General features: G+C 36.9%; 2 protein-coding genes across 6 annotated transcripts; one reads left to right on the plus strand and one right to left on the minus strand.

Moving 5' to 3' along the window:
* Positions 1 to 200: 200 nt before the first annotated feature.
* Positions 201 to 2,266, minus strand: snrnp35.L (small nuclear ribonucleoprotein U11/U12 subunit 35 L homeolog). 3 transcript variants are annotated; one of them, XM_018250984.2, is made up of 2 exons: positions 2,160 to 2,238; positions 201 to 1,288 (listed from the first exon to the last, which is right to left on the minus strand). In XM_018250984.2, exon 2 carries the CDS (start codon positions 1,283 to 1,285, stop codon positions 467 to 469), a length of 819 nt encoding a protein of 272 aa, XP_018106473.1. In that variant the 5' UTR covers positions 1,286 to 1,288; positions 2,160 to 2,238; the 3' UTR covers positions 201 to 466.
* A 152-nt stretch (positions 2,267 to 2,418) lies between these two features.
* rilpl2.L (Rab interacting lysosomal protein like 2 L homeolog) lies at positions 2,419 to 9,993 on the plus strand. Of its 3 annotated transcripts, none has more exons than XM_041579820.1 (5): positions 2,419 to 2,554; positions 5,699 to 6,032; positions 7,019 to 7,170; positions 8,325 to 8,450; positions 9,218 to 9,993. In XM_041579820.1, exons 2-5 carry the CDS (start codon positions 5,721 to 5,723, stop codon positions 9,246 to 9,248), a joined length of 621 nt encoding a protein of 206 aa, XP_041435754.1. In that variant the 5' UTR covers positions 2,419 to 2,554; positions 5,699 to 5,720; the 3' UTR covers positions 9,249 to 9,993.
* Positions 9,994 to 13,447: the final 3,454 nt, after the last annotated feature.

The raw sequence follows: 13,447 nt of genomic DNA on the forward strand, positions 1-13,447 counted from the left end.
TATTTGGAATGGCTGCAGCCATTCCAAATAAATCTTTCCAGAAGTGCCGTCTATCTGTGTAGTGTTTGTTTTACCCAATTCAAATGGCACTACTAATCAGAAAATCCATGTATATACATACAGCGAATCTAGTGACAAAATATATACACACACGTTTCTGAAACAACTGTACAAGGAAAATATTGACACCAATAGAAAAATACATACATGTAATCATTTATTTGATTAAAAAAAACAAAAAAAAAAACTCAGGTGAGAATGTTAATCTAGATTTTTTCAAAGTAGAGCAAAATTTCATATTTTCTATACAATATCCTTTTTGAATGCTATTGGTCCTTTATAAAGAAAAGAAAATGCTGTAATAAATTAATATCTGAGGAAGTAATAGCCACATGCAACCCCTCTACAGTTGCCAGCTGCTCCAATACTAGAGGAACCACCAAGAAACTACTTTTTGTCTATCTTTCTACCTGTTATGCTCATCACTTCTGTGTTTTCTGTAATCTCTCTCTCTGCTTCTCTCCCTTTTGCTGTCTTTTTTTTCTTTGTCTTTATCATTCTTTGCCTGCTCTCTGCTTCTCTCTCTCTTAGTATGCTCTGCATTCTGTTCTTTGTCATCTTTAGTATAAGGCCTCTCTTTCTCCGGTCGCCTTATTCCTCTATCCCTGTCCCGTCCATAATCTCTTCTCTGCCCTCTCCAATCATGGGACCTGTCTCTGGAACGAGATCTGTGTCTTTTCTCACCACGACTTTCAGAGTTAAACTGATGAGGGAAAATGGGCAAATTGATAGGCTTTCGAAAAGGCCTGTCCCGGCCACCAAATCTTAGCTGCCCAGATTCCTTCTTGCCCCCAAATCCTCCTCCAAACCTGCGAGGAATCCATCCTTTAAGATTTCTTTCCAGTTCAAAGTCCACAAATACTTCACGCTGATCAATCACAAGTTTGTTTGCATCTCTGTGAGCTTTCATTATTGCATTTTCTTGCTTGTACTCAATGAACGCGTAGCCTTTTGAGAAGCCAGTTATAAAATCCCTCACCAAACGAATTCTTTTGATGTCTCCATAACGAGAAAATACTTCCTTTAGTTTTTCCTCAGTAGTCTGCGGGCTTAATCTGGATACAAAGAGAGTTAGGTGAGGGTCTCCTGTAACACCTTTGTTTGGCACATAACGGGACAACATAGCCCTAAGCACAGCACGATCATGGGGCTCTTCATCAGTACCATCAATACTTCCTGCTTTGAGGGGGTCATATTTCTTTGCGATCGGTGTCCATTCATTCATTTTCTTTGAAAAAAAAAGAAAGCAAATATAATAGAAGCTATCCTTACAATGTGAAAAGCAGTGCACTTCTCCAGCTTCACTACAACTAACAGTGTGTTTAGCGGTCAGGATATTGCTAGTAATGTATTTGGGAACAGCTGTAGGGCTGGAGCTTGGACATTTCTGACCTTAAAGAGATGACACCAGAAATTAAACTATTTTTACATCTATCATAATATTGCCTTTGAAAGCAACTTATAACTTTGCCATGAAGTATTTGCACAATTTCTGTGACTTTTGGTGCATGCGTAGTTGTCGCGAACAGTAAATTGCTCCAACTGCGCATGGGCCGGTATGGTACTTACTTCCCAAAGATTACCGAAGAGAAGAAGATGTCTGCCGTGAACTCCGCTGGACAAAATCTGCACTGAGGGGGTAAGTAAAGAGTTAGGGGTATTTGCCCGGGGGTAGCAGCTAGGCTGCGGGGGAAGGGGTCTATGTAGGGGTAGGTTTTTTTACATTACGGTTGAATTCTTCTTTAACTGACAGGCTGAGATGGGACAATCAGGTTGGCTAAAGTCAGGTTTGGAAACTTTACCAATTGCTTACAAAAACAAACATCTCAGCAAAAAATTATCAACATGACCTATAGGTAACTTTCAATCTGCATTCATATTTTAAAAAGTAGTTTTTTTAGTGTCAGTGTCACTTTAAGAAACATCAGGCCTTTGTATTAAGAATAAATAGTTGCCAACATCCAGCATCAATTAGTTAGTGCGCTTTTGCGACCTGCGCCATAGGGAAGAATGTGCCAAACTTGATAAATGGAGTAGGAATTAAGCAATGCTAGAATAGTCATCCATTTACAGCAGACCACACATATAGAATGACTTACTGAGCAACAGCCAGTTGTAAAGCATTTAGAACGCAAACAAAAATTCAGGACATTTAGCCATATAGAATACACTCACCGGTGCCAAACAAATCTCCAACAAAAGCCGCTGTGGTTGGGTAACCTACAACGAGGCTTGAAACGCATAATATCCGGCGCGCTCTTTTCGCCAATTGGATGCGAAAGACTTCCGCATTATAATTCAAATGAGCGTGATAAAGAATGTTGTTTCCTTGGAAACCGCTACTAAAGTCCCCTGGGCTGTCCTCAAAGTTCAGGAGACTGAAAAAGGAAGTGACAGAGTTGGGGACAGTAGAAGCTGTTTCTTTACAGCGCTTCGTCGTCGGTCCCGTGAGGTACGAATTTAATCAGTCAGAGATACTACTCCGGTGTAGTTGGTAAGTATACACACTAAATGATATACATTTGCTGCGTGTTTGTGTGTGAACTTCCGCTGTACTGATGTTGCTCAGTCTTGGTGTGCGACGCACAGGCGCAGCTCATAGAAATGTAGGATGCAGACCGGAGAAGGTGCGACTAAAATACACCAGAGTAGAGGGGTTCCTGTTTCAAGCAAGAATCAACATTTCATAAAATATTTTAAATAAAGGCAGAATGGAACCTTCTTCCATTGAGTTTATTTTCTTATTTTTTTTTTTTTTTGCTTGACTTCCATTGGCACTTTGTAAACATTTTATGGATTTACAATACACAAGAACTGAAAGTGGCAGTATGTCCTGTTTGTTCATTGTCTATTTAGGGGCAGATTTATTAAGGTGTCGAAGTGAATTCGAGGGAATTTTTTAAGTAAAAAATTTCGAAGTAATATTTTGGATACTTCAACCATCGAATAGGATACTACCACTTCGAATTTACTTCGACTGAAGTAAAACAGTTAGAATATTCGACCATTCGGTAATCAAAGTACTGCCTCTTTAAAAAAAAAACTTCGACTTCAATACTTCGCCAAATTAAACTTGCCGAAGTGCTATGTTAGTCTATGGGGACCTTCTACAACCATTTTCTAAGTCTTTGGACATCGAAGTAAAATTGTTCGATCGTACGCTAAAATAATTCGATTCCAACTATTTAACCGTTCGATCAAATGATTTTCCTTCGATCACAGGATGGGCAAAAAATTGCTGAAATTGCTGAAAAATACTTCGACTTCGATATTCGATGGTCGAATTCTGAAGTATTTTCTAAGATAAGGTATTTTCTTGATATGTCTGCCCCTTATTGTCTATTATTTGAATTAAAAAATCTCTGGTTCATGTTACTTCTTACAGTAAATAGGGAAAATACCTTAACTGAAACTAGTTTCATTTTCCAGCTTCCTAGGTTCTTGTGAGCAACTCTGAACTGAGAAGTCATTAATCAAATTATTAGTACACAGAGAAGCCCTCCACATAATAAGGCTGACACATTGCAGGTGGGGGGTTGTTTATCAATAGCTCATATATTTATCAAGAGCTCCTAATCACTGATTTAACAAACTATCCTTATTACATGGGGAGGAAGTACGGGTAAAAAAATAAACAATGATCCATAACGAAACACGTGTTTTTCCCTGTGGTGAAACATTGCCGCTATCCATTTTAGACTGAAACTCTACACAGGGCAAACTGCAGCATATTGGCATTTTTCTTCATTGGCAGAGAAAACACCATGGGTGACATAGCCCTACTTTATAATAGAAAAGAAAAAGAGAACATTTTTAAATCAAAAGAATTGGCAAAACACTTTTAAAAAATAAAAAGACCTATTTCTTGTGCTCATGTTGAACACAAGTGTGTATAGACCTATACTGCTCCGTTAAAATATACAGAGGAATATATACACTTGGGTGAAAGTTAGAGTTTACCATTTGATTAATAAGATTCTAAAAATCTTAGATTCTAAAAATCCCTTCGGAATAAATAGAAAGTTGGTGAGTTTTTCTGCAGTGAGCTTGGTTTTCACTCTTATGTAAGAGCATGACAATTTTAAGGCTATATTTCGCTGATGAAATGCATCAATGTTCCCCCATTTACAAAGTCATGATGTTGAACTAAACTGATTTCCATATCATCCATATACATATTCCTTTAAAACCAATGCCATAACTTTTAATGTAAAAACACTGCAGTTTGGAGCAGTCTGCTTTACTGTTGGTTGGTAGATATTGCTTGAAATCTGTCCAGCTTCTGCTCCCAGCCAATGGCTAATATACTGCCTGGCTGATTACCTGGAGTAAGATAAAAATTATGTTGTTTTGATGTCTGTTTTTACATATATAGTCAGAAAATATGCTATTCGTATTAACTAGACTTAGGATAGTAATTTGCTGTGTTTATTGTTAAAAAAAAGTTCCCAGTAATATGCAGTTTTAAATATATAACTAGTACAACACTCTTTAAATATACATGTAAAAAAAATCTTCTCTTTACAAAGATCATGCAAATAAAACTACATCTGAATTACTAATTTTTTAAAAATATATGTAAAATATCATCAGGATTCTTAACGTGTCCCTTTCCATTCTTGCACTGACCAGCTTTGTTTTGGTTAGTCTTGGGTTTTAGACACTTGACAAAGGGCGCTGCCCGAAACATGTTGTGTACCTCTATCCCCAATAAAGAAGTTTTGCAGTACAGTTGTTGCGTTGGATTTGTCCCACACCTCTACATATTTCTATAGTCTTGGGTTTAAGCCAAAAGGTATTAATGAAAATCAATCATTGTTGAAAACGAAAAACAGTTTTCTGTACTTGGCAAAGTGTGTATGCTTTTCCACTTCGTTAGTAGTTTGCTTCTGTGAGGAGATGTTAAGTTTTGTATGGAATATGCCTGTTCTTAGCAACTTTCCAACTGGTCTTCATTTTTTTAAATTTTATACTTTTTAAATTATTTTTATTTTGTCTTCCTCTTTCCAGGTGTCAGATAAGGTCCTTGACTACAGCAGCCAATAATTGCTATGTGACGTTCAATTGTATTGTTATTGCTAAAAAAAAAAAAAAAAAAAAAAACCAACTGTCATTTTTTGAGATTTATTATGCCCTGAAGCTGCAAAAAGTCCAAATCTGTCTAAAACCTGTCAAGGTCATGTAGAAGTCGATGGCAGAGATCCCTTGAACCATTTGGAAGTGTTGTTTGCCTTCATGATTTTCGGCTTTTTTACGGTGGTTTGCACTCAAAAACCTGATTAATTTGAGGTATTCTAGGTTTTTTTAGCCTATAACTCAATCAATTTGAGTATTCAAGTTTTCCCCCATTACATTCAATTGAGTTTTTTACATTCGGGTTTTCTAATAAATAAGCAAACATTCGAGTTGTGAGTTAATTTGAGGTAGAAAAACCTCACAAACTCGACCTTTGATAAATAACCCCCTAAAAGTTAATTTAAAGGTGAACTTGTGTTGCTCTCTTCTAAATTTCCATTTCTTTTATAGCTAACAATGCAATTTAACAAAACTATATAGCTTGTTTGAATCCAGCTTTATGTGTGCACGTGTGTTTTATTTAACATGTCTGTGTACAAAAATTTTGTGTTGTGTATTACAGGAAGAGTTTGTGGTGAGACATTATGGAGACTGAGCAGGATGAGATGGGGCAAGAGGAGATGAGCCCTGAAATGGCTTTGGATAAGGACCCGTTTCAGTTGACAGTGGAAGATGTGTATGATATCTCTCATGTAGTAGGGCAGGATCTGTTGAAAATCAATAGAGAGGCCCGCGGTGTGTCCAGCCTTGTGTCTGATCTGCAGTTCAAAATAGTCAGGGTACTGGAAATGTTGGAGGCACTGGTGAACCAATCCAGCCTTTCTGCAGAGGAACTGAAAATGGAAAGGGATAATCTGAAGGCTGAAGTGGACCGACTCCTTAGAGATGGACCTCAGGTAACATAGATAATCAGTGAAGAGTTATTAGGTGGGGTATTGCAAATTACACTATTTTGTACAGTTAAGTTGAGTTTTAAAGTGGTCTAGTCAGGTTATATAACTAGTGAGTTGTCTGAAAACTAAGACATGACAAGTGAAAAAAAGGTCAAAGTTAGTCAGAATGCAAGCAACAGAATATCATATTTTAGACAAAATGCTAATATTGCACTGGCTTGGTGGATATAGATGCACAAGATTTTAAATATACCTGTGGCATAACTATCCAGTTCTAGAAGATTGCACTGGGGAAAGCGTTGTCCTGGGGTGTGTGTGGACTGGGTGCAAGTTTTATCCCACAACCCCTGGCACTGTAATTAAGCCACTGTATTATAAAGTATAAAATGTGGAAAACACTGCACCCCCTGGAGAAGGTGCTTGAAACGTTGCCTGGCCTTTCGCACAGGAGAGCATATTGAATTGTTTATTTTATCACTTCTTAGTTGTCTAGGGCCCAACTATCTGATCACAAAGAGGATAATACGGACGGGCAGATTGAGGATCGCATCAAGAAACCGATATAGTTCTCGATCCGACAGGATTTTTAAACTTGCCCGATCGACATCTGGCCAACTTTTGGCCAGATATCGATCGGGAAAGCCCGTCCAAGGGCCGCATACACTGCCCAATAAGCTGCCAATTTAGTCTGATGGCAGCTTACAGTATATCTGCCTGTCTGTTTGATATCCTCTGTTCCTTGGTGTGGAATTAGGAAGGTAAAATATTTGAAAGTCTTTTAAATGGTCAGAAAGGTCTAGCTTCAGTATGAGATATACCAAGTTGTTTTGACTTATATTCATGAGGTGCACAAATACAGACTGAATTTTTTTCTGGCCTCTGCCTAAAGGGAAGATTCTTCTGTATACAAGCAGAATTTGATTTACTGTAGGTTTGCTTATTTTCTGTTCCAAGAAGATCACACACACTGCTTTTACCTATTCTAATAGATGGGTGTTGGGCCAGACAAAATGGTTATAGACCTCACAGACCCAAATCGGCCTCGTTTCACACTGCAGGAGCTCAGAGATGTATTACAGGAAAGAAATAAACTGAAAGTTCAACTTCTTGTTGCTCAAGATGAGTTACAATGCTATAAAAGGTATGTGAGTCAACATCTCCATTTCCTGCATAGAATCAGTTAGAATTAAATAGAATCAGTTTTGCTTAATAAGTTCCATAAGTTGATGTTCTAAAAATATAATTGATAAAGGATATGCAAAACTTAATGTAAAATCAGTCAGGATGCTTTTCTAAGCACTTTTGCATTTTACTTTTTTTTTTTTTTATTCTTTAATTTTTTTTTTAACTACCAATATAATACATTTTGTAACAACAGCACTACCAGCTAGACTGTTCCTGTGACTGTACAGTCAAAGACAATAAAAGAGATACACCTTCAGAAGGAAAACCGAGAAGTGTTCTGATGTTGCTTTGCTCAGGATGGAGCATCTCTTTCCTGAGCTGAGCAACATCAGAAATTTCTCAGTTTTCCTTCTGGAGGTGTATCTCTTTTATTGTATATTTATCAAATAGTGAAGTTAGAGGTCGCCACAGTCCTCTAGAGTGAAAAACCGCCACTCTCCATTCATTTCTATGGGATTTTTAAAAGAGTATTTATCAATGGGTGAAAGTGAAAGTTCATCCTTTGATAAATACGCCTTTCAAAATCCCATAGAAATGAATGGAGAGTGGCAAAATTTCACTCTAGAGCACTTTGGCGATCTCCAACTTCACTCTTTGATAAATATACCCCCTATAACTGTGTTACCAGTTGCCAATATTAGCTCTAGGTTATTTGTAGCCCACCAAAATTAGTTGTATGGGAATGTTGCTAATTGCAACACTGTGCCATTTCACCAGTCAAAAGTAGAGGTTACAGTATATTTCCTTGCCAATACTAGTTTCGTAACTGCTGGAAATGCAGAAATAAACTGTCACTCCATAAGAGGGCTTTCGGAAGTTTACTTGTATCATGTTAGATAAGTGTTATTGCCATCTGACATACTGAAAGTTATTAGCTTGGCTCACTAGGCATGCATGTTGCATGGCATTCGTCAGAGGATTAACCTTATAGCAATTAAATTATTTTTAGTTGCACAAAATTACATATAATATACATTGCATAAATGGTTACAAATTCCTGAAACAAAAAATAACCCTGATATGTTGATTAGTTGTTAGTATAGCTGGCCCAGTGTGTTGGTTATTAGCCATATGCATTTTGTGGCTCTAACAATTCAACATGACTCACAGTCTCCTTACTTTCAGTGGTATTATTCCTTCACCTGATGATCAGATTGTAACCTTAGAAAATGAATCGATAATAACAAGCTCACCAAGATCGAATGCAAGCAAAGAGAAATCAACTGTCAAAAGCTTGTAAGTATTCCACCTGCCTACAGATTTCTGAGCTACATAAATTAGTGGCTGTAAGCAGAGGCAACACATATTTTTAAACAGACCTATTTTTTTTTTTTTAAATTGCAGGTCATGGCTATAAATATGCAATCACACTAAAGTTTCTTTCTTTTTTTAGTTAGTGCACTTTCAAAACTCCAATATTCTCTCTTTTGTTCCCTCCATCATGCTTTTTTGGTAGTAAGGCATTCTGTAATTTTCTGAAATACTTTATGTACAGCAAATGGTATACTGCATTTTTGGACACCTCAGTGATACTAAGAAGAACCTTGTGGGGCAAGAAATAACTTAAAAAATGTATTACCGTACTTTCTTAATATGGACTTTTATGGGAGATTACTTTCCTGTAATTTGAAGGTTATTGGATATCTAGATAATAGATCCCATACATGTATCAAAATACATGCAAAGAAGGCGGCATTTTCTTTACAGATAGATGCTCCTACTCTAAACATAATGTATACTACTAGCCTGGTTCCAAAAATGATGTGTATTGCTGTAATCAAATTCAAAACAAGCATATATTTTTCACAAACCCGTGACATTTCTCAGTTTCAACATTTGATATATTGTCATTGTACTATCTGTAGTTAAATATAGGGGTTTACATGATTTGCAAATCATCGGACGCTCTTTATTTACATTTCACACAGTGTCACAACTTTTTTTTGGAAATGGGGTTGCATAAAATAAGAATGGAACTGACATTTTTCTTTTCTTCAAAACAGGTTTTCTTTTAAACAAGGGAAGAATACATGAACTGGATTTGTTTTGTTGTGATGTTTTACAAAATGTTATTATTGTATATATCTTTGCAATCAATGTTTATATGTAAAAACATTAATGGTTCATGTAAGAATATTGTCTGCACATTCCATTACAGAGAGTATCTTAAATCAGGGGTGTCCAACCGTTTGGTTAGTTGCAATTCCCTGTAAACCTACTTAATTAAATCCAGTGTATTACCACTCTCCTAATATGAACGCTCCCAAATGCTTTTAGTTTTCTGAAGAGCACGACTCTGCACTTTCAAACCAGGACCTGCTAAAGTCTTTGTGATCTGGGTTGAAAAGCCTTTACCTAAAACTTTTGGCTAGAAGAGGAAGAGTTTGATGCCCTTGCATTGCCAGTGGTACTGCAAGCCAAGCAGCCTATCAGACAACCCTGGAAACTGCACTTCACATAGCCAATGACTTTGCCTTTACTATCTGATCCCTCACTGCCTGTGGCTTTTTAAGTTTGGTTGTGTAGATATACCAAATAAATTGGAATACCAACTGTAATAAGCAAGGGGCACATTAAACATTGGAAATAAACATTTTCTTTTAATCCTCTTTGTTTGAAATGAGATGTCCGAATGGCACATGTTCACATACTTTTGGCCAAATAGTGCATATATATGGATGGATGGATGTGAAGTCAGTGTCCCCTGCCATGCTTATTGGTATTTGCATGAAAGTATTGTTTTTTTCAGTTAAATAAAAAGTATTATACGTTCTGCTAAGTAAGGCAATGTTATTGCTTTGTAAAGAAGATAATACCTAGGTATGTATGGAAACTTTATTATAGCAATATGCCTCTATGGTACTGATTATGTGTGATTACATATTTTCTATCCAACAAAATCTGAGGTAAGCCCTCTTATTGAATCAGGTCAGAGAGCTAATACGCTCACTGTGTAGTATATTTTTGTTCTAACGTTCTAAAATTCTAATAATTGTTCTATAATGCTAATAAAATTGCATTTTTAATTAAAAAAAAATGTAAATTTTTTTTTTTAAACTCCCATAAATTTAAAATCCAACGAATCAAAATTTATTAATAAAATCTTCTTTCTTTTTTTAACTCGAATTCCATCAAATTCGATTTGAGTTTTTTCTCAGAAAATTACTCAAATGTCAGGCTGCAAACATCTCTAAATTGACCCCTGGACCTCTCCAATTGACTTAAACAGCAATTCGGCAGGTTTTAGGCGGCAAATAGTCTAATTCAAATTCTTAAAGGGGCAGATTATGATATATCTCAAAAATCTAATTAGAATTTTTTTAAAAAACTTGAATCGAATTTGGTTAACTCCCTATTCAAATTTGATAGTTTTGACCAAAATTTTGACCCTTGATAAATCTGCCCCTAAATGTTATATCCAGTGCAATTGAAATGCAGGGTTTGAAAATTTAGACACTCTTAGAGTGCACCCATCATTCCCAAATAGTTCCCTCACAGGAGCAGCGGGCTGATGAAACTTGTATTGTCACTGACAGCTTTGGTTGCTTACTGCCAGAAGTACAGTAGGCCACCAGCAATGTCCTGCCTCTCGTGCCATTCTACTATAGGGGCACCTGTTGGGTCGGTGTGTACATGTGCAAGCACTAATATGGCTGTGCAAAGTGGGAAACAAAACTTGCGGCAAAAGTCTGCCTTTTTGTACCACTATTAGTGAAAGCATAGTTACCGCCCACCTTAAGCAGGATGTGCAAGTCTACAGCTGTTAAGAAGTAGCATATCTAAAAACAAGTGTGTGGCATCACAACTCTAGCATAAAATCAGTGTAGCTTTCCCTTATGTTGTACACATTTCTGCAATAACCTCTCTTCTGTAATAAATTGTCCTAGTCTTCTAAGTTCCTCTTTCTGTTCTCTGCATTTGCTGCGCAATTTACTTAACCATGTCAGTGCCAGCAGAATTTTCACTTCATTAAATTACAGCTGCTTTGTGAACATTTTCAGAGGTATTTCCATGGGAACTTTTTGTTTAGGTAGGGAGAAAAATGTATGTATTTAACATATAAATCTGCCTCCATTGTAACAAGACATGGTTTAAAGGACATGTAAACCCTACAAAATAATCAGCTTACAACCTTGTTGAAATCTTGAAATACCTGCCACTCCGGTCATTCAAAGGTCAATAGTAAGGCTGCAGCATCCACTAGGGTTCCTTCTCCCCCTCTAAACTAAGGATGAACTGAATCCAGGATTTGATTAGGTATTTGGCCAGGATTCAGCCTTTGTCAGCAGGATTCGTCCAAATCCTTGTACCCGGCAGAACCGAATTTGAAAAATGGAAGTAAAATAATTTTTAACTGAGCGCAGGGCCCTCTTCTCCCCATGATTTGCATATGCAAATTTGGATTCAGTATTTGGCAAAATCTTTCACAAAGGATTCTGGGGTTCGGCCGAAGCCAAAATAGTGAATTATGAAATCGGTGCATCCCTACTCTAAACCAATTGTCCCCATCCCTAAGGAGTTTTGTTTGACTGTTGGGTACTGAGCATGCTCAGTTCTTCTCAGGTTACTAAACACACCCCCTACTCTAGCAGCACATGAGGTGGCATTACAGATTCCTACAGAAACTTGGCTCTAGCTGTCTGCTAATATTTTCTTCTCCTTACCTCCTCTCGAGCTCAGCTTAACCACTACAGTGCTTAATCAAAGCAGGACTTATCAAATGAAGTTTTGTCTTTGTAAGACTAAAACCTTGATTACATGATTGCATAAACAGTATACATGAGTATTATGGCAAAAGATTTTAGCCTTAGGACCAAGAGAGGGTGTTCCATAAAGGATTATCCCATGAAAATGCTTAGGGAACCTCAGCCTTTACAAAAGGCAACTCAAAGAGTACTTTTTTCACCTTTAAGATATAATTAATACTGCAAGCTACAGAAACATAAAAATGGTATAGTGCAAGTTCCTTGTCACACAGTCCCAAAGACAAGCATGCACAAGGCACAAGTACACGGAAATATCACTGAACCACATTTCAAATGCTACTTCCCCAGGTGCACCTAATAGAGTTTATTGAAAATGTTATAGCCATGACTGTAGCCTATGTAAAAAAAGAAAGAAAACAAAACCCATGCACCAGATTTCTATGGCCAAAAAACTGAAGCAAACGCACACACACTTGGCCTCTCCAAATGTTCAAAATACAGTGCTTAGGATGTGAATGCACCCTAAGATGTGAATGTGCCCTAAGACCTGTGTAAATCTCTTTTAAATCACCATGATATGTAATGATATAACATGCTGAATCACTATAGTAGACCTTTTCTATTTATGGGGCAGAATAGATCAGGTTGGCATTATCTACAGTTAGGGGCCGATTCACTAACTTCAAGTGAAGGATTCGAAGTAAAAAAACTTCGAATTTCGAAGTGTTTTTTGGGCTACTTCGAATCGAAGGATTCAAACTAAAAATTGTTCAACTATTCGACCGTTAGATAGTCGAAGTACTGTCTCTTTAATCTTCGACCCCCTAGTTCGCCATCTAAAAGCTACCGAACTCAATGTTAGCCTATGGGGAAGGTCCCCATCGGCTTTCCTAAGTTTTTTTGATCGAAGGATATTCCTTCGATCGTTGGATTTAAATCCTTCGAATCGTTCAGTTCAAAGGATTTAATCGTTCGATCGCACTATTTGCTCTAAAATCCTTCGACTTCGCTATTCGAAGGTGGAATATCGAGGGTTAATTAACCCTCGATATTCGACTGGGAATTAAAATCCTTCGACTTCGCTGTTCGAAGTCGAAGGATTTTAATTCCCAGTCGAATATCGAGGGTTAATTAACCCTCGATATTCCACCCTTTGTGAATCAGCCCCCTAGTGAAAATTGAAAAATTCTTCACTTTATTCCCATGTTAAAGGTTATTCTTTGTTCAACCTGCAGATGTAAAACATACATTTTATGGCATGACCACACTGAAATGTTTTTAAAAAAATTCAGATATTTACAGAAATAGAAACAGGATTTAGTAATAAATATTTTTTATTCCAGTCTTTTTTTCTTTCAATATAAAAAAAAAAAAAAAGATATATCATGATGTATTTTACACCTACTGCATTAAAATTCTTCTAGAGCAATGATCTATTACAGTAACAGCCTGCATAACATTTTGCAGCAACCTATTAAGAATTCGTGCAGATAAGACATACATTAATTCTCGTGTCAAGCCCTATCA

The sequence above is a fragment of the Xenopus laevis genome, chromosome 1L (assembly GCF_017654675.1).
Source record: "Xenopus laevis strain J_2021 chromosome 1L, Xenopus_laevis_v10.1, whole genome shotgun sequence".
Lineage (NCBI taxonomy): Eukaryota > Metazoa > Chordata > Amphibia > Anura > Pipidae > Xenopus > Xenopus laevis.